At 36.9% G+C, this 25,128-nt stretch overlaps 1 protein-coding gene across 2 annotated transcripts in view; it reads left to right on the top strand.

Moving 5' to 3' along the window:
* Positions 1–21,621, top strand: part of ago1 (argonaute RISC component 1) — a 32,768-nt gene extending 11,147 nt beyond the window's left edge. Inside the window, exons 4-19 of one of the 2 annotated variants that reach the window (XM_067411686.1) lie at positions 6–187; positions 1,956–2,092; positions 2,195–2,329; positions 5,224–5,311; positions 6,659–6,806; positions 6,884–7,003; positions 8,959–9,081; positions 11,267–11,400; positions 11,481–11,665; positions 11,741–11,900; positions 13,425–13,515; positions 16,754–16,948; positions 17,280–17,414; positions 17,656–17,757; positions 17,838–18,037; positions 20,222–21,621. In XM_067411686.1, coding sequence (XP_067267787.1) covers positions 6–187; positions 1,956–2,092; positions 2,195–2,329; positions 5,224–5,311; positions 6,659–6,806; positions 6,884–7,003; positions 8,959–9,081; positions 11,267–11,400; positions 11,481–11,665; positions 11,741–11,900; positions 13,425–13,515; positions 16,754–16,948; positions 17,280–17,414; positions 17,656–17,757; positions 17,838–18,037; positions 20,222–20,330 — 2,244 coding nt within the window. In that variant the 3' untranslated portion in view covers positions 20,331–21,621. Of the gene's footprint in view, positions 1–5; positions 188–1,955; positions 2,093–2,194; positions 2,330–5,207; positions 5,312–6,658; positions 6,807–6,883; positions 7,004–8,958; positions 9,082–11,266; positions 11,401–11,480; positions 11,666–11,740; positions 11,901–13,424; positions 13,516–16,753; positions 16,949–17,279; positions 17,415–17,655; positions 17,758–17,837; positions 18,038–20,221 lie in introns of both variants that reach the window. The other variant, XM_067411676.1, reaches the window with a different exon arrangement.
* The last annotated feature ends 3,507 nt before the right edge of the window (positions 21,622–25,128 follow it).

A 25,128-nucleotide genomic window follows, 5' to 3' on the forward strand; every position in this document is an offset into this window, starting at 1 on the left:
TGTAGGTTGACTTTGAGGTGACCATCCCTGGAGAAGGGAAAGATCGCATCTTTAAAGTGTCCATTCGTTGGCTGGCCAAGGTGTCGTGGAGGCTGCTGCAGGAGACGCTCGTCAGCGGACGTCTACAGGTCCCGCTGGACTCTGTCCAAGCCCTCGATGTGGCCATGAGACACCTGGCCTCCATGAGGTACGCTGGTCATGGCCTTACAGGGCGAAGGCAACCTGGCCCTATGATTTCCATAATGCAGAAAATGAATCGCAGAATCCGGTCATGAAAATGGAATTTACTGTATAACATGGAATGTCACGGAATTTGGCAAATTTTGGATGAATAAATCAAAAGTAGCGCTGCATAATTGATCAAATCGCACTATGGACTAGTGCAGGAATATTGAAGTGCAAAAGTCTGCATGTTCTTTGTGTCTCTGTGTTTCAGCAGTTTAGTCTGGAAGCTTGTTACCATCATGAAATGAAAAATAAAAATGGTAATTGCAACTTTTTATCTCACAATTCTGACTTTTTTTCTCACAATTGCGAGATATAAACTCACAATTGTGTGTTATAAAGTCAGAATTGCATTATATAAAGTCAGAAAAGCGAGTTGCAAAGTCATAATTGGGAGTTAAAAACTTTTTCTCACAATTGTGAGTTTATATCCCATAATTCTGACTTTTTATCATTAAATTTTGACTTTATATTTCCTAATTCTGAGGGGGAAAAAGTCATAATTGTTAGATATAAAGTCAGAATTGCATGATAAAAACTCGCAATTGCAAGAAAAGGTCAGAATTGTGAGATAAAAATTTGCAATTATCTTTTTTATTTATTTAGTGATGGAAACAAGCTTCCATAGTCTAGTCTCCTGCACATACTCAAGCATGCATATTATTATTTTTATTATTAATAGTAATAATAATAATAAAAATTAAAACTTTGTTTTAAGGAATAGCACACATTTTTTCTTTCATGTTGTAGTGTTATCAGTAAACATTTCAGTTACATTTTAAAAGATCCATTAAATATATTTTTTTAAGTCTTAATTTGATTGCTGTTTTAAATCATAAATTCAGAAAAATGTAAGCAGAAATCACAGAAAAAATAAATTCTGGAAAAATAAAACATTTTGCTATTATTGTCAAAATTTTGCTATTTTAAAGGCTCCTAATTTTATTTTGGAGTCTCCTACAATAGATTTACATGCACTCGAGAAAAAAACCCACTTTAATTTTCTCATTATATATTGCAGAATCAGCTCTTTTCTCACAGTGTCTGAAATGGTTCGATTAAGGATCCGGTCTCTAAACCCATGAGCTACTCTGCTCTGATTGGTCAGACAACCCAGTCTGTTGTGATTGGTCTACTCTGCTCTGATTGGACAGATGGCTCAGTCTATTTTGATTGGTCTACTGGTCAGACGGCCCAGTCTGTTGTGATTGGTCGACCGCTTGCAGTGCATGTCGGAAACAAAATGCCCATTACCATATCTGAATTTCAGCTGCGAAGGCTTCCTAGGAACTTGATGCACAGTGATATGAACAGTAACGATGGCGTCGGTTTTACCATATCAATTCAAGCCGAGTTTCATCTTTTTGAAGTGCGTCAAAGTGGATTTGCAGCTCTGAAAATGGCGTCTTCTCAACGTGTTGACAACATTAACCAAACTCTTCCAGTCTCAGCTACAACTACAGTGTTTGTGGGCGGGGCAAAGTAGATGCCAATGAAGACCATAGGCTGGCATTATGCAAGTTTGTTACAAACCTAAAGTAGGTTCATACAGGAAGACTGGAATTTTTTGGGCAATTCAGAATCGCTTTTTTCTTTTGGGAGACAATAACTTTATTTGTCGTGCACTTTTATCTTTGAAACTCTGCAGACCTTCTACATTCACAAACAGATATATTACACACTACAGTAAGATTTGGAGTTATTGAACCATCCGTCTTTCTCATTTGCAGGTACACTCCAGTGGGGCGCTCCTTCTTTTCCCCTCCTGAAGGATACTACCATCCTCTGGGTGGAGGCAGAGAGGTGTGGTTCGGCTTCCATCAGTCTGTTCGGCCAGCCATGTGGAAGATGATGCTCAACATTGATGGTATGATGTCTTCTCTGTTCTCTATTGATTGCTTAAACGTCAATGTTTTGTACTTAAATATACAAAATGGACAATCAAACTCTCCGTTTTTGCCTTTTTCAGTATCTGCAACGGCCTTTTATAAAGCTCAGCCTGTCATTGAGTTCATGTGTGAAGTTCTGGACATCCGTAACATTGACGAGCAGCCGAAGACACTCACTGACTCACAAAGGGTCCGTTTCACCAAGGAGATCAAAGGTGCGTTTCTCCTCTGCTCCATTCCGAACACCTCAGCAACTGTCTAGCAACGTTCTAACAATCACACAAAATACCCTGGCAACCACCACTGAGAACACCTTAGCACCTGCATAATAACAGCCTGGAAATAACTTCGATGAGAGTGTTTCCAGCCTTTGGCTAGTTTGTAGGGGTGTAACGGTACACAAAAATGATGTTCGGTATGGACTCCAATTTTAAAGACACGGTTCGGGATGTTTTCGTTAAGGCAGGAGGAAAACAAAAGATAAAATTGCTTATTTTTTATTTTTATTTTTGTTAAAAAATGGTTTACTGAACAAACTATGGCTCTGTCTTAAAAGGATTAGTTCCCCTGAGAATGAAAATTTCCTGATAATTTACTCACCCCCATGTCATCCAAGATGTTTGTCTTTCTTTCTTCAGTCGAAAAGTAATGAAGGTTTTTGAGGAAAACATTCCAGGATTTTTCTCCATATAGTGGACTTCAGCAGTTACCAACGGGTTGAAGGTCCAAAAGAGCTCTACATGATCCCAGACGAGGAGTAAGAGTCTAATCTAGAGAAACCATCAGTCATTTTCTAAAAAAAATATGAAATCTATATACTATTTAACCACAAATGCTGCTTTGCGATGCACCACGCATTGCGTAATCACATTGGAAAGGTCACGTGTGACGTAGGAGGAAGTACAGATCCAATGTTTACAAAGAAAAAACAGAAAAAAAGGTAAAACAACGATGTCGGACGATTTTGAAGTTAGACGAAAAAATGAGTTTTTCGCCCTACTGCGGTACTTCAGCCCACGTTGTGTAATGCGTGGCGCATCGCAAAGCAGCATTTGTGGTTAAAAAGTATATACATTTTATTTTTTTTTTAGAAAATGACCAATCATTTCACTAGATTAGACTCTTATTCCTTGTCTGGGATCATGTAGAGCTCTTTGAAGCTGCACTGAAACTGACATTTGGACCTTCAACCCGTTGGTAACTGCAAGATTTTTCTCCATATAGTGGATTTTAACAATGACATGAACATCTTGGATGACATGGGGGTGAGGGAATTATCAGGAAATTTTAATTCTGAAGTAAACTAATCCTTTAACTAAAAAAGTCTGTCAATTCTCACTTTTGGATGCAAAATATGTTGGCAAAATGTATATTTTAGTCAAAATTGTTGCTCATTCAGTAAAGTTTATCAGAGACTCACTTGCTGTCAGGAAGAGCCTTTATGCAAAAAGTAATTTTTAACATTTACATTAAGATATAAGTTATATAAGTTATGCACTGAGGAAAGCGGGTGCATTAAAGTCACCATGAAATCAAAGGGCGGGGCAACCTGTCACTCACATGAGATCCACCAATAGCAAACCACAAACATCCAGTCGATTCCCCATGAACAAAATCAATCCCCGCCCTACATTTGTTCTCATTTGAGAAGCTGTTTTACTCAGGTATATGTCACAATAGGGAAGAAAAGACTATCGCAACTTCCGTTTCATGCTGACTTTAAGCATTAAACAGCCCACACATCTGACAGGCGGGAGAGCCGCTTTAAACTGCATGCTTATGAGTGATTTTGAAGCACTTAATATAAAGCATGTCTCATGTTTAGGATGACTTGGATTGTAGCAGTTCACTCTGTGTCCTTTATTATTTTTCAGATGCATTTGCATTTTAGTATGTCGATATAAACTGTATTATCTCATCCAAGGGGGAAACTTGAGAGTTTCAAATTTTAGTGACAGAAGTTCCACATGTGCAGTGGTTAAAACAATGCTGCATTCGTGAAAGATAAAAAAAAGTGTGCCTAAAATGTGTACTTTTACACCCCTACTAGAATGAGATGAAGTATCAGGTGAGGTCATTGGAGGATCTCAACGTCCTGCCATGGCTTTGTTAAATTGAATTTGATGAGTCATTTTGATATCATGCTTTTATACAGAAATCGATTTAAAAGCATCCTATTATGCTTTTGTACATGTTCATCTTTCTTTAGTGTGTAATGTTGCTGTTTGAGCATGAAAAAGCTCTGCAAAGTTATAAAAGCACTGAGTTATTCTCTATATCAGTGTTTCTGAACTCCCTGAAATGCCTCCATTGTAGTCTTAAGTTTTCTTCCGGGAACGAACACGTCAAAATATTTCTCATTTAAATGGTTGAGTTAGTTAGTAGTGTGTTGAAACTGGTGGTTATGGTAAGGGGCGGGACATTTCCCAAACATGTTGGAAGCTCTTGACCAATCGCAACACACTGGTCCAGCAGACCAATCAGAGCACATTGTGCTTTTCAGAAGGAGGGGCTTCATAGACACAGGAAATAAACAGAGCGTTACTGACAGACTGGGAAGAGAGGAGCTGCAACAATGTCAAATATCTGACAAATAAGGTGTTTGTTTGAACATTCAAGCATGAAAACCTGTTCTACTAGAGCCCAAAAACAAAACCAAGAAAAAGGGTATAATAGGTCCCCTCTAAAAATCTGATGCAATCCTAAATTCTGACCCGTCTTCATGCATTCCAAAGGGAATTATTGTGGATTGGCCCTTCTTTTTAGTCTTATACTGAAGACTGTAATTGCTATCCTGCTGTGGCTGTGAGTGCCGCCCAGTTTCTGTACTTAACACTGCTTAAATGCTGAAATGGTGCTGGTTCTGGTGCAGGGAAGTGCAGAATAAATTGGCTAGAGGAGCAGCATGACAAAAACGGAATCGTGGTGTCCTTTAATGAAATCCAACGCTTGAAGTGTTGACAGATTTCTTGATTTATAATGCATGCAATCTAGTTTTGCAGTCTGAGTTGCTGTTGTTTTGAAAACCTCAAATAATAATAGCCGTAATATGATTCTTAAAGCTGCTTTACTTATTTTTGTGTGCTTTATTCTGGTGGGCATTTTCAAGGTCTGAAGGTGGAGGTCACGCACTGTGGTCAAATGAAAAGGAAGTACCGTGTCTGTAACGTCACGCGTCGCCCTGCTAGTCACCAAACGTGAGTATTGTATAATTCTCATATGGGGGTTCACCATTATCTTGTTCCATTTTTCATAATGTTCATTCTTTGAGTTGGTAATTAATCCTGAGTTTTGATATTTCACATAGTGTTGCACTGAAATGTCGGCAACTGAATATATTTGTGCAAAAATGAATTTATGTTTGTGGACGAAATAATTAACGAAATGGTGATGTTTAATTTGCGCTTCTCAGATGGTACATTTTCAGTGTATCTATAAATGACTTTAGGAGCATTTTGCTAAAAATATGCACTTTATTACATATTCATTATATTTTTACTTAACATTAAAGCTGTATGATTAATCATTAAAAGATCACAATCTCGATTCAAACACCCACGCGATGTTATTCCTAAATGACACCGGTTCGGCTATGTCTATTAAACCTTTGACAAACTTATACGGGAACATTCAGATCTGTGTTTGTGCTGCTGCATAGGTATGAAACAGCTTCACAAAGAGTCTTTTCAATCACACAGTATCATTATTTCTGTGTTACAGTTATTCAAATGATCACAGAAGTACTGGGATAAAAGTTTATAGTTCGGATATAAACACTGATGTCTAAGGAAGCGATCAAAATAGATAAAAAAAGTAACTTGACACTTCAAATAATGATTATATCATTACATTGTTATACCAGTAGGTGGTGACAAGTGTGTTAAAAATGCATTTGTCATTCAATCATTCATTCAAGAGATGCATTCTTCCTGTAATGAAACAAGTGAGTCATTGAATCATTCATTCAATCCATTTTTTACAATAATTCAGATTAATTTACCGTTTTAAATAGACTTGCTTTAATGAACATTTTGTCAGAAACTCTTGTAAATTATTTACTTAGTTATTTATTATTTATTTAGTTGTCTGTTCAGAATCGTGGGAGAATTGTGATCTCTATTAGAAACAAAAAAATTGTGATTCTCCATTTATCCAGAATCTACTTAACGTTATGCAAAATATAAAGCTTATATAAAAATTGACTTATGTGCCATCTAAATGTTAATTTGCAACAGCTTTATTTGAGCATTGATACATGTGATTAATTGATTATTAAACTATATTGTTTTTTGGCTAAATTAAATGTTTAATTTCAGTTTCAGTATTTTATTAGAAAATTCATGTCGGTGCATCACTAATTTCACATAATGCATTGTGCGACCCTGGGTTAATGTTGTAATTTGCATGTTTAACATTGATGGGCGACACTTATGTGTGTCTGTATGAAGTGCATTTTTGTTTTCTGCAGTCAAATATTATGTAAAATAACTGCCAATCAAACTTAATTTGCATTTAAATCTTGATCCTGTCAATCATTTCTCCAGGTTTCCCTTGCAGCTTGAAAGCGGACAGACTGTAGAATGTACCGTAGCTCAATATTTCAAGCAGAAGTACAACCTGCAGCTCAAATACCCCCACCTGCCCTGTCTACAGGTGGGCCAGGAGCAGAAACACACCTACCTGCCCCTGGAGGTGAGTCCTGTCATCCGCACCGCTGTGATGGCCATAGACCACGTTTTCTGTTCTTATATGGTTTGCTGTTCTCGTAGGTGTGCAACATTGTAGCAGGGCAGCGATGCATCAAGAAACTGACAGATAATCAAACATCCACCATGATCAAAGCCACGGCACGATCAGCACCAGACAGACAGGAGGAGATCAGCAGACTGGTGAGTGCTGACCTCTAGTGTGCATGCGGGACATATAGTGAGCACTGCTTTAAGTGCATTGTTGTCATGGTTACGTAGCCAGAGTATTTTTACCCATAGGATAATATAGGGCTGGACATTTTTCAGCCTTTATTTTTCAGCCTCAACAAGATGTAGAATAGTGGCCAAAAGGGTAACTCTACAATAAGAGAGATGACATTTGTTAACATGAACTATGAGCAATACATTTGTTACAGTATTTATTAATCTTTGTTCATGTTAGTTCACAGTGCATTAAAGGGGTCCTTGATTATGATTACAGTTTTTTTAACTTTAGTTAGTGTGTAATGTTGCTGTTTGAGCATAAACAACATCTGCAAAGTTACGACGCTCAAAGTTCAATGCAAAGAGAGATATTTTCTATTACAGAAATCGCTTTTTAAGAACTACAACAAACAGCTGGTAGGGACTACAATGAGCTTCTTCCTGGGTTAGTGACATCACAAACCCTAAAATTTACATAAGCCCCGCCCCCGAGAACACACAAAAAGGGGGCGGGCCGTGTTGAGCTGCTTTAGAGAAGAGGAAGAGTTGTTGTAGTAGAGTGTTGTTGTCATGCCGTCATTTTACGCCGCACTGCTTCACAAACGAGGATCAATTCAACACAAAAGATGAACATGACGACACATGCTAGTGAATGAGTTGAATCAACTCCGCAGCAACTACATCAATTTATCCACTAACCATTCAGAAACGTCTAAAAGTTGTAACTTCTTCCTGAGTCTCTCCATCAGTGTCGACTCCGGTTTGAACAATGTAAGGCTGAACACTTTCGTCATTTTGGCTGCGTGAGATTCTCCAGCTTTGTTGTTGTTGAGCTGTTAAAGCTCCGCCCTCTTCTGGAAAGGGGGCGGGGAGCAGCAGCTCATTTGCATTTAAAGGGACACACACAAAAACAGTGTGTTTTTGCTCGCGCAAATAGACGTATCAAAAATGATGTTGGCACAATTTGGTATGTTTCATTGCAACTTCAAGCACAACTACGTGATCTGCTGACAAAATCTCTAACAAATGTTGAATAATATTTGGATAAAGAGTGAAGATGTCAATTATCCTTCTGGCCACTGCTATACACTTTTGATGGAAGCCAATGTTTTCTCCTTGGACTTGGAATTTTTTTTTTTATTGATTGATAATACAAATAGATAGTCAAAAAGATATTATTTTCTCTGATAACTTGCATTTAATCCAGAATCATCCTACTGCAAACTAAGGTTTGCTGCTTTTTGGGTGATCTCAGATTCGTGGTCAGAGAATGAGCCTTTGGTCATTTGCTTTTCTTTCATCACGTCACTCTGTGTTGTTGAGCATTACTGCAGATGACATCATCACAGCTTCCATATCTTTAGCACCATGTGACCATCAGCTTCGTCTGTAAGCAGTCTGCTGTTGTCATGTTTTACGCTGTTTCTGAACAAATTTCTTCCAGAATAAGAGAAATAAAGGAATGCTACTCATTTTCTTTGGGGGTCGTATGTTAGTGTAAGCGTTAGTAGAGGTCTGTTTGCTGAAACTTTAGTACTAAACCCATTTATCCAGGGTTCCCACGGATCCTTAAGGTTTAAAAAGTATTAGATTTTTAAAATTTAAGGCCATAAAGTCTTATTTTTTCTTTGACTTAAACATATCTGAATCATTTACCAAATTAAAACTATCTAGTTAGCATACATACTATTTTTTTACTATTCTTTCTTTGTGGATTTGCTTGTTCACGTTATAATTAATGGCATTTATGACAGCATATTACATCATATTGTAATGCCCAATTTTTAAATCAATTCTCGACTATCCTGTTTCTGTCAATAATGCATCACATTACAAAAGTAAAATGGGTTGTGAATGCAGGTTCATATTGCCTGAATGAGAGAATTATCATAATCTTCACAGTCTTTTGTACTTTTAATTTTTTTTCTCAGATGAAGAACGCTAACTTTAATCTGGATCCCTACATTCAAGAGTTTGGAATCAAAGTGAAGGACGATATGGCCGAGGTGACCGGGAGAGTCCTTCCAGCTCCTATCCTGCAGTACGGTGGTCGGGTAAGAGTCGTTTTACTGCATCTGAAGCTCAAACTGCTTCAAAGGGTTAGTTAACCCAAAAATGAAAATAATGTCATTTATTACTCACCTTAATGTCGTTCCAAACCCGTATGATTTTCGTTCATCTTCAGAACACAAATTAAGATGTTTTAGTTGAAATCCGATGGCTCTGTGAGGCCTCCATAGCCAGCAATGACATTTCCTCTCTAAAGATCAATAAAGGTACTAAAAACATATTTAAATCAGTTCATGTGAGTACAGTGGTTCAATATTAATATTATAAAGCGACGAGAATATTTTTGGAGCACCAAAAAAAAACTAAATAACGACTTACATAGTGATGGCCGATTTTAAAACACTGCTTCAGGAAGATTCAGAGCACAATGAATCAGTGTATCGAATCATCTGCTGTTCGGAGCACCAAAGTCACATGATTTCAGCCGTTTGGCTGTTTCACACTTGATCCGAATCATGATTCGATACACTGATTCATAACGCTCTGAAGCTTCCTGAAGCAGTGTTTTGAAATCGGACATTACTATACAAGTCGTTATTTTGTTTTTTTGCCGCACCAAAAATATTCTCGTCGCTTTATAATATTAATATTGAACCACTGTACTCACATGAACTGATTTAAATGTGTTTTTAGTACCTTTATGGATCTTGAGAGAGGAAATGTCATTGCTCCCTATGGAGGCCTCACGGAGACATCGGATTTCAACTAAAATATCTTAATTTGTGATATGGCGATTAACGAAGGTCTTATGGGTGTGAAACGGCATGAGGGTGAGTAATAAATGACATTATTTTCATTTTTGGGTGAACTAACCCTTTAAACAGTATATCATGGCGCTTGCAATGCCAAGGTTAATGGTTCGATTCCCAATGAATACATGAATGTATAAAATACACTACCGGTATTTAAGTTTGGAATAATTGTGATACTTTTGTCACCAAGGCTTCCCTTATTTGATCAAAAATACAGTAAAACAGTAATATTGTGAAGTATTATTATAATTTAAAGGATTAGTTCACTTCAGAATTAAAATGTCCTGATAATTTCCTCACCCCCATGTCATCCAAGATGTTTATGTCTTTCTTTCTTCAGTAGAAAAGAAATTAAGGTTTTTGAGGAAAACATTCCAGGATTTTTCTCCATATAGTGGACTTTAATGGGGACCAACAGGTTGAAGGTCCAAATGTCAGTTTCAGTGCAGCTTCAAAGAGCTCTACATGATCCCAGACGAGGAACAAGAGTCTAATCTAGAGAAACGATCAGTCATTTTCCAAGAAAAAATAAATATTATATACTTTTTAACCACAAATGCTCATCTTGCACTGCTCTGCAATGTGCCACACATTATGTAATCATGTTGGAAAGGTCACATGTGATGTAGGTGGAAGTACCGATCCAGTGTTTACAAATCGAACATGCAAAGACTAAGTCCAACGGCCTTTACAAAAAAAAGTAAAACAACGATGTCGAATGATTTTGAAGTTGGAGGAGAAAATCGAGATGGAGTTTTTCACCCTACCGCGGTACTTCCGCGTGACCTTTCCAACATGATTATGTAATGCGTGGCCCATCGCAGAGCAGTGCAAGATGAGCATTTGTGGTTAAAATATATCTAAATATTTATTTTTTTAGAAAAAGGCAGATCATTTCTCTAGATAAGACTCTTATTCCTCGTCTGGGATCATGTAGAGCTCTTTGAAGCTGCACTGAAACTGACCTTTGGACCTTCAACCCGTTGGTAACTGTTGAAATCACTATATGGAGAAAAATCCTGGAATGTTTTCCTCAAAAACCTTAATTTCTTTTCGACTGAAGAAAAAAAGCCATCTTGGATGACATGGGGGTGAGTAAATTATCAGGAAGACTGGAGTAATGATGCTGAAAATTCAGCTTTACATCACAGGAATAAATTACATTTTAATATAAAATACAGTTATTTTAAATTGCAGTTATATTTCAGTTTTTACTGTATATTTGATCAAATAAATGCAGCCTTGATGAGCAGAAGACCCTCTCAAAAACATAAAAAAATCTTTTCTATTCATCAAAAACTTTCAATGCAATGCAAAGTGCATTGACACTTCCAGTGTAGAGAGACTCCAGTGACGCTTCATCGTCACCTCCAGTGTGAGATTTCTAAATTCTCCCTCTTTCTCTGTCGCTGAACAGAATCGTGCCATCGCGACTCCCAACCAGGGTGTGTGGGATATGAGGGGGAAGCAGTTCTACAACGGCATCGAGATCAAAGTTTGGGCCATCGCTTGCTTCGCCCCGCAGAAACAGTGTCGGGAAGAGGTGCTCAAGTAAGGACGCCCACATATACTACAGAATAATACAGCCACAAACACTTCAGTGGTAATGTTTGCGACGATCTCTTCCTCAGGAACTTCACCGACCAGCTGCGCAAGATCTCAAAGGACGCTGGGATGCCCATCCAGGGTCAGCCGTGTTTCTGTAAGTACGCACAGGGAGCCGACAGCGTGGAGCCCATGTTCAGACACCTGAAGAACACCTACTCTGGACTGCAGCTCATCATCGTCATCCTGCCCGGAAAAACACCTGTCTATGGTAAGAACGTCACGCTCAGAGCCGCCCTCCTGCCGAACGCCTTCAGACTAACAAACACACGTTTGATTTGTGCAGCGGAAGTGAAGCGTGTTGGAGACACACTTCTAGGAATGGCCACTCAGTGTGTGCAGGTGAAGAACGTGGTGAAAACCTCCCCTCAGACGCTCTCCAACCTCTGCCTCAAAATCAACGTCAAACTCGGCGGCATCAACAACATCCTGGTGCCGCATCAACGGTGAGAGTGTTACTGAAGTGTCTCTGCCTGTATGAAATGTGTTCAGATTTCACATGCATCCTTAAGCATTGACACAGGGCTGCATGATAGATTCATATAAAACATAAATTGCGATATGGCTTAGTGTGATTATCAAATCGCAAAGGATGCGATTTAATTAAATATATATATATATATATATATATGCACTGTTTCTGAGTGAAGCGTGGCACTGTTTTTACCTCCGTAGTTTGCCATCAAAATAAAAGTTTGGTTTAACGTTTGAAAATGAAGAAGTTAAGATAAATATTAGTATTGTAAAATAAAATAATAATAATTATGATATTATTTTTTTTTAATTCTCAAATTTTTATTTTACATTAATAGCAATATTTCTTATTTTGTTTATAATTACAATAATGAATAAAATATAAAAATACTAAATAAAAACAAAATAACTTATTAATGTAATATTTTTTTATTTTATATTGTATTTATTATTATTAATATATAATATTAACAAAATAAATACAATATAAAAAAACAATACAAGAAACATTACTATTGTAATATTTTTATGTAGCATTTTTATATTGTATTTATTTTATTATAATTATTACTAATAAAAAATAAAATATGAAAATACTAAAAAACAAAATAAGAAATATTACTGTTGTAGTTTATTTTTTAATATTATTAATAGTAATAATAATAACAGTATTGTTATTAATAATTACAATAATGAATAAAATATAAAAATACTAAATAAAAACAAAATAACTATTATTATTGTAATATTTTGATATTATTGTTACTATTATTATATAATATATTAACAAAATAAATACAATATAAAAAATAAATGAAACAAAACAAGAAATAATAATATTGTAATATTGTTTTTTCCTATTTTCCCTAACAAAAATAAAATATGAAAATGCTAAAAAACAAAATAAGTATTACTATTGTACTGTTTTGTTTTTAGTAGTATTTGTATTTATTATTAATAACAATATTATTATTAATGAATAAAATATAAAAATACTAAATAAAATCAAAATAAATATTATTGTAATATTTTCTTTTTTAATATATGTATATTGTATTTATTTATAATTATTATTACAACTATTATACAATAATATTATTATATAAAGTATTACTATTGTACTATTTTGTTTTTATGTATTATTTTATTTTATTTATTAATAATAACAACATTATTATTATTATTAGTAGTAGTAGTAGTAGTAAATATTACATAAAAACTAAATAAAAACAAAATATTACAATAGTAATATTTCTCGTTTTGTTTTTAGTTTTTTTTATCATTAATTATCAATAATAATAATGTTTTACAACCATATTGATATATAATCACAAAATGTGGGCCGAAATTGTGCACCCTTACAAACACTCACAGGAAACCTAGATATATATATATTTTTTTATCACATTTTAAATTGCAATGGCATTTTTTATCAGAAACATTTTCCCCCCAAATCGTGCCACTGTAATCAACACTTTACTTGAACCTTTGCACAGATCTGCAGTTTTCCAGCAGCCCGTGATCTTCCTCGGAGCAGATGTCACTCACCCACCGGCTGGTGATGGGAAGAAGCCGTCTATTACTGCTGTGAGCATGTCACACACACAACCTGTGCTTCAACACTCTTCTTATCAATTATCTTTTGCATTTCAAATGAGATTTCAAACCCAAGTAGGGCTGAGAAGCTGTTTAACCTAAAATAAGCTGACAGGGTTAGATCACACAAAAATTAAAATTCTGTCGAGCAGCTTTCTTTGAATTGACCTGTCATCAAATGCATTATATAAAAAGAGGAGCTATTATTAATCAGGGACATAATGAAGTTCCGTAAATGTAACACAACTCTCAAAAAACCCAACCTGAGCCGAAAGGCACTTAATTTTAGTCTTAAATGGAAGGCTGTAATTATCACCCTGCTGCTCTTTGTGGCCGAGAGCCGCCCAGTTTGCCGTACGTAACGGTGCTGACAGCCCTGGAAGTGGCTTAGATCACAGGCGAGGATGTACCGGAGGTGGGCAGGACAGGATGGGCGCTTTGAAAAGGGAAAATGGCTCGCCGGTGACTCACAGACGTGGAGGAAATGATGTCACCTCCCGCCCTGCGCATGCAACCACTTGTAAGCGCGTACTCTTTTGCCAGTTGCCAAGCGATGGTAACAAAGGGCTGAGTCACACTGAGGGATACAGAGGCTTGATGATGTGGAGGGAGTGGCGACAGGCCACTTTCATGAGGCAAACTGCTGACGGCAAACGATTTTGGTTTTCTGCAACTAGGGGGAGGCAGATTTCTGTAACTTCTCCACAGGCCGTCTGCAGAAACTCACGTCTGTTTTGCATTATTTGCATTTTTCGGTGATGCTGACATGCATTGCTCTGGTGTGTGCATTTTTATTTTTTCACTTTGTTTGCATGGTTTGTAGCTGGTTATGTTCTTGTCATTTTTTTGTGAATTCTCTGGTTGGTTGTTAGGCGGTTGCTTACTAGACAGAAACTATTTGCATTGTCAACCGTTTTGCTTTTTTGTGTCGCACATGTGTAAACGTTCAAATTTGTGCCACTTTTGAAATGTATTTTTTTTTATCTAATACATACACTACTGTTCAAACATTTGGAGCTAAGATATTTTTAAAATAAGTTTTTATTTTTATAAATATACATTTATAATGTATATAAAAGATCTCAATTTCAAATAAATGCTGTTCTTTTGAACTTTCTGTTTATCAAAGACAATTAAACAGTTTTCAACATTAATGATAATAATCAGAAATGTTTTTTGAGTATCAAATCAGCATATTAGAATGATTTCTGAAGGATCATGTGACACTGAAGACTGGAGTAATGATGCTGAAAATTCAGCTTTGATCACAGGAATAAATTACATTTTACAATATATTCACATAGAAAACAGTTGTTTTAATTTGTAATAATATTTCAGATTTTTCAAATAAATGCTGCTTGGTGAACATAAGAGAAAACATTAAAACATCTTGACCCCAAACTTTTGAACAGTAGGGCACCTGGTCACCTGATCAACGTCCAAACAGGGGTAGGCGCTCCTGAAAGCACGACTCAGATCAAGACAGCAGATCATGTATCACACAAGTTAAGTCTGTTTGATTGACAGCTTACAGTTCTGCTGGATTTGTTGCGCTTGGCTTGGAGATACTGCTGTACACTTTGGAGATATTCAACTAAGAATATAGAGTCCTTTTAAACACAATGACTGTTATTCAAAATCTAATAAAAACTATCAAACTGCCAAAGTCACATGATTTCAGTAAACGAGGCTTCGGTACATCATAAGTGTTTCAAAAGTTCAATGGTTCAGTTTGACACACGCTCTGAACCACTGATTCGAAACAAAAGATTCATAAAGCTTCATGAAGCAGTGTTCTGAAATCACCCATCACTAGATATTGCTGAATAAAGTCGTTATTTTTTTTTTTTTTTTGTGCACAAAAAGTATTCTCGTCCCTTCATAACATTAAGGTTGAACCACTGTAGTAACATGACCTGTTTTAAATATGTTTTTAATACCTTTCTGGACATCTGTAACTTGCTGTCAATGGAGGCCTCACTGAGCCATCAGATTTCATCAAAAATATCTTAATTTGTGTTCTGAAGATGAATGAAGGTCTTACTGGTGTGTAACAACATAGGGGGTGAGTAATTAATGACAGAATTTTCATTTTTGGGTAAACTAACCCTTTAAGGTTTTACAATATTTCTATGTTAATAATCAAATAAACACGTTTATAATTAATCAAGTAATGTTTGATAATCAATGCCGTTCTGAACTTAAAATATGTGTTATGTGTATTTATACATTAAAGGCACAATATGTAAGATTTTTTTATTAAAATATCCAAAAAACACTGGAACAGTGTTATATATATTGTTAACTTGTGTACTTACATTATCCCAAATGTTTTCAAGAATGTTTAAATCCAGAGAAATAAGCCATTTTAACCAGGACACGGACCGTGTCCGTGTGTCACCTATCAATGACATCAAACCAACGTTACCCTCAATTTTCATTTTTATTTTGTAGAAACCATGGAAACACCAAAGAGGCTTTAATATGTTTTATTAGACAGTTGAGCAACTGTTTATAAACATTCATCAACAGAAAACTAATCATGTTTTAAATCTCTTAAAACGTTTAAATCTCGTTTTCTTGATTTACCATGAGTACCATGTTTTACCATCGATCTAGCTTACTGCAGTGTGCAACAAGTGTCTCATAGCAGCTGCTGAGCGAACGCTCAGAGTAGCACTATAACAACTTTTAACACACAAATGTATCTAATATGATAAACAGTGCTGCTCTACCCCACATACACTTAACCGGAAGAAGTGGAAGTGGCGACTGCAGCATAATAAAAGTCCTGATGCTCTCGAGCCGTGTGTCGCGCTCGTCTCTCATTAGCTATTTCTCCAGTGGCCTCATTTTTGCTCATACATATGACAGTAACATTAATAATCTCATCTATGAATATGATTTCTGCCCAAGTCCTGTCGGATTTTTTTCCACCGGCTGTAGACATGGACAACACCTCCCATGATTCCGCGAAATCAATGCGTCATCAAGCTACACCTTTGTTCTGAATAAGCGACCTCTAGTGGTGAAAATTACGCATTGTGCCTTTAAGGGGAGTCGTGGCACAGTGATTAACTGAGAAACCTAAAAATATCACAAAAAGGTTGCCGACCCCTGCTCATATCTGTTTCTCCAATTAATTCAGGATTTTTCATTTATTGAAGCTTATTTGTAAAGCAACATCCTGTTATGATATAACCTCCTCTGACATGATTGATCTCGGCAGGTGGTGGGCAGTATGGACGCTCATCCCAGCAGGTACTGCGCTACAGTACGAGTACAGCGACCCAGGCAGGAGATTATTGAAGACCTCTCGTACATGGTGCGAGAATTACTCATCCAGTTCTACAAGTCAACCCGCTTCAAACCCACAAGAATCATCTTCTACAGGGACGGCGTTCCGGAAGGACAGTTACCACAAGTAAAGCTATATTATGATATTTACGTTCAAAAGATTGGGGTCAGTAAGATTTTTTTTTTTTATGTTTTTGGAAAGTTTTGATACTTACCAAGGCATTTATTTGATTAGAAATACAGTAAAAATTGTGAAATATTATTACAATTTAAAATAGTTGTTTTCTTTGTGAATATATTTTAAACTGTAATTTGATGAATAGAATGTTCAAAAGAACAGCATTTATTTCAAATATAAATCTTTTGTAACATTATAAATGTCTTTACTGTCACTTTTGGTCAATTGAATGCATGCTTGCTGCTGTCTCATGATGATGTCATGTGTTTTCCTTGTGTAGATCCTGCACTATGAGCTGTTGGCCATCAGAGACGCCTGCATCAAGCTGGAGAAAGACTACCAGCCGGGAATCACATACATAGTAGTGCAAAAACGCCACCACACCCGCCTCTTCTGCGCTGATAAATCTGAACGAGTGAGTTTCTCAAAAACAGTATTTTAAAGTTGACATTCCCAGAGGCAGTGTTTTATTTTAGTATCATCGAGATATAGTTTATATATATATATATATATATATAATTGAATTAGATTTTATACTGTAGGGGGCAGGGTTTAAATTAGGATAGGAGTAGGCCTTAATCTAGAATAGTTAATCATGTCTTAAAAAATAAGCCTCCCCAGAGGTGGTTCATTCTAATAGCTGTGGTTTTGCTCAGATCGGGAAGAGCGGGAACATTCCTGCAGGAACTACGGTTGACACCAGCATAACACATCCATTCGAGTTTGATTTCTACCTGTGCAGTCATGCAGGTATTCAGGTAAGCACACAGATGTGGTGTTGACATTGATGGCTGTGTGCTTTTGACTGTGGTTTGATCTTCTGCTGTCCTCGTCTCAGGGCACCAGCCGGCCCTCACACTACTACGTCCTGTGGGACGACAATCGCTTTACAGCTGACGAGCTGCAGATTCTCACCTACCAGCTGTGCCACACCTACGTGCGTTGCACCCGCTCCGTATCCATTCCAGCGCCTGCGTACTACGCCCGGCTTGTGGCTTTCCGAGCCCGCTACCATCTGGTGGATAAGGAACATGACAGGTGAGGGCTTTGATGCCATGAAACTGCATTTTAGCAATGCGTTTCATTTAGGGGGAACCTCAAAAGTAACTTCTACATAGGCAGCAACTCGAGGGAGACCTCAGAACTGATTCTGATAGGGGTTAGCATGTTACTATACACTAATATGACACTCTAAGAAGCATGAATACACACAGCACATATAATAGTGGCCAAAAGTGATTTGGGACCACAAAACCAGTCATAAGTGTAAATTTTTTGAAATTGAGATTTATACAACATCTGAAAGCTGACTAAATAATCTTTCCGTTGATGTATGGTTTGATAGGACAATATTTGGTCAAGATACAACTATTTGAAAATCCAAAAAATCTAAATATTGAGAAAATCGCCTTTAAAGTTGTCCAAATGAAGTCCTTAGCAATGCATATCCACTCACAAAAATATTTTTTATATATTTACGGTAGGAAATTTACAAAATATCTTCATGGAACATGATCTTTACTTAATATTCTAAGGATTTTTGGCATAAAAGAAAAATCAACAATTTTGACCCATGCAATGTACTGTTGGCTATTGCTACAAATATACCCATACGACTCATGACTGGTTTAGTGCTCCAGGGTCACATTTGTTTTTAATGACCCTACAAATTCAGTTAAACCATCAAAATATGCAGACAATATTTTATATTTTTTAAATATGAGGGAAGATCAAAACACTAAATGTGGTTAAAGGGTTAGTTCACCCAAAAATGAAAATGATGTCATTAATGACTCACCCTCATGTCGTTCCAAACCCGTAAGACTCCGTTCATCTTCAGAACACAGTTTAAGATATTTTAGATTTAGTCCGAGAGCTTTCTGTCCCTCCATTGAAAGTGTTTGTACAGTAGACTGTCCATGTCCAGAAAGGTAATAAAAACATCATCAAAGTAGTCCATGTGACATCAGTGGGTCAGTTAGAAGTTTTTGAAGCATCTAAAATACATTTTGGTCCAAAAATAATGAAAACTACGACTTTATTCAGCATTGTCTTCTCTTCTGGAATCCTTTCCATTGAATTGATTCCATTGAATCCTTTCATCTGTCGGCGTTGGTAATGCACTTTTACGTCACTGTGGTTGTTTTTGGCGATTTGGACATCCGCGACATGCACACTTACGCACCATTCAAAAAAATATAGCATTACCAAAATACAAACAATGTAGAATAGCTTGAATACAGCGTGCGTCTCCCTCAGACTGTAAATGAAGCTCGGGCGCACCGGATAACACGTCATCAGCGTCTTACATCATCAGCGTCACTGCGGAGTCGTGAACCACACTCCGGAGCAGAAGGGGGCGGTAATGCACCAATAAGCTGGATGCCAACCGCCGTAAAACAGAAAAGAAGAAGAAGAAGCGGAGTCATGAACGCGGATTGACAACAGACCCGGAAGAGAATACAATCCTGAATAAAGTCGTAGTTTTTGTTATTTTTGGACCAAAATGTATTTTAGATGCTTCAAAAAATTCTAACTGACCCACTGATGTCACATGGACTACTCTGATGATGTTTTTATTACCTTTCTGGACATGGACAGTCTACCGTACATACACTTTCAATGGAGGGACAGAAAGCTCTCAGACTAAATCTAAAATATCTTAAACTGTGTTCTGAAGATGAACGGAGGTCTGACGGGAATGGTCATTAATGACATAATTTTCATCTTTGGGTGAACTAACCCTTTAAGATATTTATCTGACAAAATCATTTGTAAATATTGTGACAGTAAATATTGTGATTTGTGAGATATTATTACAATGTGAAAACGGTTTTCTAGTGTAATATAATATTTTAAAACATAATTTATTTCTGAATTTTCAGCATCGTTACTCCAGTCTTCAGTGTCACATGATCCTTCAGAATTCATTCTAATATCATGATTTGCTGCTCAAGAAACATTTCTGATTATTATCAAAGCTGAAAACAGTTGTGCTGCTTCATTTTTTCTCCCCAGGATTCTTTGATGAATAGAAAGTTCAAAAGAACAGAATCTTTTGTAACAGTAGAAATGCCTTTTTTGTCACTTTTGATCAATTTAACGCGTCTTTACTGAATAAAAGTATTTGATTTTGACAGGAAAAGTACATAGGTTTTTGTCTCATCCCCAGAAACAATATCAGTTCTTAAATCTTTCTGTATATCGTCTCTCCGTTTGTAGCGGGGAGGGCAGCCACGTCTCCGGGCAGAGTAACGGCCGGGATCCACAGGCGCTGGCCAAAGCGGTGCAGATTCACCACGACACCCTGAGGACCATGTACTTTGCCTAAGCAAAGCTTCTCTGCCTCACCTCATCGGGCCAGAGGGCTTCGGACCGCCACACTCCCCTCGAGCCAGTTCACCTGGTGCTACCAGTCCAGTGAAGCCCACAGAAGCGAACATGGAGTCTCACTCTTTGTGTTTTGTTGCGTCTGGCTGAACTATGCTCTTTTTTTTTTTTTTATTTAATTGTGTATTATTGTATACTACCTTCGCACTCCCACATGTACGTATGTATGCAATACGGAGGGAAGGAACGCAGACGAACCTGTCGTTTTGTACGTCACCACAAAGCTGCCTCTTAACCTGTCCGTCTGGGCGATGCCAGAGTTCAAACGCCCTATGTGGAGCAGTTGTTGTTACTTCCTTTGGCATTATTTTTATTGTTGTGAAATTTTCTTTTAAAATTTTTATTTTTGTGAAAGACATGGTACATTAGCACTTAGTTTTAGTTGATGAACACCGCGAGCCCAGCGTTTACGTGTTGTCTGTGAAGCAAAAGAAGCGCAGGCAGTGATCAACTGTAGCAGATGCGGGTGTCTCTCCAGCGTTCGCAGCGGTGTCAGATGATCAGATTTAGACTCGCCTCGTTAGTTAAAGAGTGGCCGGATTAGCGTAACGATAGATGGACCACTGAGTGCATTCCCCGCACTTGCACTCTCACATCAGCATAAGAACGAAACCAGCATTATGCACCAGCCAAACATGATGCCAACCGTTCAAAAGGGCCCTCATCTGTGCGTTTTTCTGCACTTGATTCCTCTATGCTCTTCTGGAAAAGGATGATTTTGCTCAGTTTTTCTATTTCACTTCCAGTTCACATAAATCTTCTTGAATTTACAGGAATAGTTCACCCAACAATGAAATTTTTTTTTTCATCATTTACTCACCCTCGTGTCATTGCAAACCCTGGATTATTTTCTTTCTTCCATGAAACACAATATGTGCTCTTTTCAGTACAACACTAGTAGAGGGTGATTAATGCTGTAAAGCTCTAAAAAGGACAAAAAGGACCAATGTGTGTATCGTAAAACTATTCTGCATGACTTCTGTGCTACAGTTCAACTACTCTGAAGTCTTATTTTAGCTATGTGTAAAAAAAAAAGACCCAGATTTGAATTATTATTCACGATTTTTTAACTTTGGTTCTTGTGTTTCACATGGCCATTTAAAATGTGGCTGCAAGTGAGATTTGAGAGCTGCAATTAAGATGTAAATCAGTTAATAATAAATAAATTTTGGTCTGTTACTCACATTAATCTATCTTGTGAATTCAGAAGACTTGGAATACAGCACACAAATAGTATGGATTGATTATCATCCACTTTTGTTGTGCAGAAAGCAGTTTATATATATATATATATATATATATATATATATATATATATATATATATATATATATATATATATATATATGTACAGCTATGGAAAAAATTAAGAGACCACTCCAAGTTCAGAAATCAATGTTAAGTGGTCTCTTAATTTTTTCCATAGCTGTATATATATATATGTATATGTATGTATGTATTCGGTAAATGTGTGTGTTCGTGTATGTATGTGCATATATATATATAATATAATATAATATTTTATATATATATATATATATATATATATATATATATATATATATATATATATATACATATACATACATACATATTTCTATATACACACACAAATATATAAATATGTGTAATAATGTAAATAATGAGGGTTTGGCATGACGTGTTTGTGTAGATTTTTATTTTTGGGTGAACTTTTCCTGTAAAATGTTTTCTTAGACTGACCTCTGTTAAAGAAGCAATACAAGGTCAATGAGAGCAAATAGAAAAACACACGGCACGTTTAAGATGGCTAGAAGAGAATGAAATGCATTTGTATCTACCAAGAAATCGAACAACGCAGGAATACCTGTTTGTATATAGTGACCCACTGCTCTCTGAAGGCTGTTGGTTCACATCACTACACACTTCCACCTGCCATAGTCGGTAGCACTGCCACATTTCATATCCAACAAGCACATTTTACTCATGCACACACACACACACACACACACACACACACACACACACACACACACTTGCCAGTATCATTGCACCTTTTACCCTCGCCTGACGCCCGTTGGTGCAGTGAGCATGTGGGCATGCAGGAAAACGCAGGTTAGGGAAACATTATGCCATGTAATCATGCCATATGGTGGATGTATGAAATGCATGTTTAAACTGAGTTTGTGTTGTAACCGGAGCCTCTTAGTAATCATGTTAAGATTGTGCCCGTACTAACATTTCTCACCTGTTGTGAAAGGAATAGTCCGGCCAAACATGAAAATTCAGTCATTACTCACACTTATGTCATTCCAAATCTGGATACTGACATTTTTCCCATAGCTCCAGTCAATAACAGTTCATAGGGTGAATAAATAATGACAGAATTTTCATTTTTGCTGAACTGTCTCCTTAAGGAAACCTAGAAAAGTGGCATAGAGTCTCCACAAGGCGGCATTGTTGGAAGACGCCTCAACTCGCCTCAAAGCACCTAAAATGGTCTTGTTGAAATTCGAAGGGATTTTTAGATGTAACGCTTGGCCATGTTTTATTTTAACTCATGTTTATGAAATGTATACAGAGACATGCCTTTATATATTAGGTTTTACCAACCCAACGAGGTGATTTTTATTGATTCCCCACTGTATGATATTGATCTGGTCTGTCCTAGACTAAATATTCTGATGCAGTACTTGACTCTCAAAAGCCACACGCACCTCGTGGGTGAAGAACAAGATGGAGGTGCGTAACGGCCTAATTGGAGAGTGAACTTCACCCAACCTCAATGTCTAAGCAATATTAAGCCACTGATAAAGAACAGTCCGTATCATAGCACTTCCCAATAGATTCAGTGAATGAACACATAAGCAAGTCATTTTGGCTCTGTATGTAATAGTGAGAGGACTTTGTTCGGGATGATTATTTTTTAAAGAAAATAAAAGTTGTTTTTTATTAAACACTTTGTTGAGTCCTGTTTCAGATCATCTGGGGATTGAAATATACAACAGCATGTCAGTATTCATTGCATATTACTTCCAAAATGTGACACTTCCAAGAAAAACAACATATTTAGTGGGAAAAACCAAGTTTTACAGTTTGATATGTGATGACAGTGCCAAAGTTTTTCTTGGGAATAACTGTGTTGGGTGTAATACTCTTAATTTTTCTGCAATTAGGGGTTCAAGCGTGTATTGTAATTGTTAAAATTTCCAAGGATCAGCATTCCTCCCTTAAAATGATTGGGCAGACCAAACCTTAAGTCATAGAAACTTGAAACTTTGATCAATGTCACCAAGGCTTGCCCCCATCAGCCTGATGGGGGCGCTACAGCGGTCAAAAGTATGAAATGTCTCGTAACTCCTGAACCGTTAGGCGTAGGTTCACGTGTCTTATGTCGTTGTGGTATTTTAGATTGTTTGAAAAGCCTACTTTTGCACACTAGCCCTACATTTTTGGCCCGATCAGAACCAAACCAGTGCAGCGATATTCTCCAGAGTTTGATTGTCAATAATGATCAAAAAAAACATTTCGATTCATGGTCGCCAAAACGTTTGAAGTGGGTGGAGCCACTTTTACTAAAATGGCTATAACTCGTGAACGGAATGAGATATTTTCACCAAACTTAGCACACCTATGTAAGAGCTCATTCTGTGGTCGTGAAAAAGGATGCAGCGACTGGCCACTTGGTGGCGCCATAACATGAAAAAGAAACTGAAAACAGCTATAACTACTTCACCGTTTGTCTGATTGACTTGAAAATTGGCATGCGGTGTCTTTGTCAGAGGTGCAGTGAATGTCTAGGAGGACATTGGCGTATCTTGAAAAACATGGCCGTCATCGGCCAATGAAGTTTGAGCAGCTATCAGACAAGGTTAACCCTTAAATGCATGACTGTTTCGCCAATCATTCTTACATATTCGGGTCTTTATCGACCCGGATCTATATCTAACACGGAAGGATCTCTACCTGTCGCGATAATATAAAACTCCCCGATATTAGAGTAACAAATACAGAAGAATAAAATAAATCGTATTTTGTTACCTTTTGGAGCTTGAAAGGGCTCCGTTTGAGCAGATATTTTATGCCATCATCACTGTCGTCATCAGAGCTCATTTGCCAGTAAATTCAGCAAATAATAGGCTAGTTTTATGTTTGAGGTCATGAATATGAGCCCATTCGCGATCTCAAACGTATTCTCAAAACTATATAATTTTATATATATATATAATATCAACATCTTCAAAATCAATATTTCGATCGCTAACCGCTTCACCGGATTCATCCTGTAACAGTTACAGTCATATTTGATTGCTTTCAGTACTTGTTCTGCATGATTTTTTTCTTGTTATATTCTTTATAATGAATTGATTGAGGAATACCAAGAAGGTTGATGTCTTACTTTAAAAAATGAATGAGGAGGAGGGTAATAAATGACGTCCCGGGTCACTAAAGACCCGAGGTATGCATTTAAGGGTTAACAGAGGCCGATCGTAATGAAACTTGCTGGGTGTGTTTGACTCACAGCCCTAGAGGCCTGTGAGAAATTAAAAAATAAATCAGCCACCAGGGGGCGCCTTCACGTTTTTCATGTGCGTAAAGGATTGTGTTTTGTGCGATTTCAGCTATATTTTAAGTTATAATTATATTAATTACTTTATAGACTAAAGAATAATTCTATATAAAACTAGTGGATCTAACCTAAAAATTTAATGTGAAAATGTATGTTTTTAATGTAACCTTCTCCCTTTACACACTTTGGT

This window comes from Chanodichthys erythropterus, chromosome 2 (assembly GCF_024489055.1).
Source record: "Chanodichthys erythropterus isolate Z2021 chromosome 2, ASM2448905v1, whole genome shotgun sequence".
NCBI classification, from domain to species: domain Eukaryota; kingdom Metazoa; phylum Chordata; class Actinopteri; order Cypriniformes; family Xenocyprididae; genus Chanodichthys; species Chanodichthys erythropterus.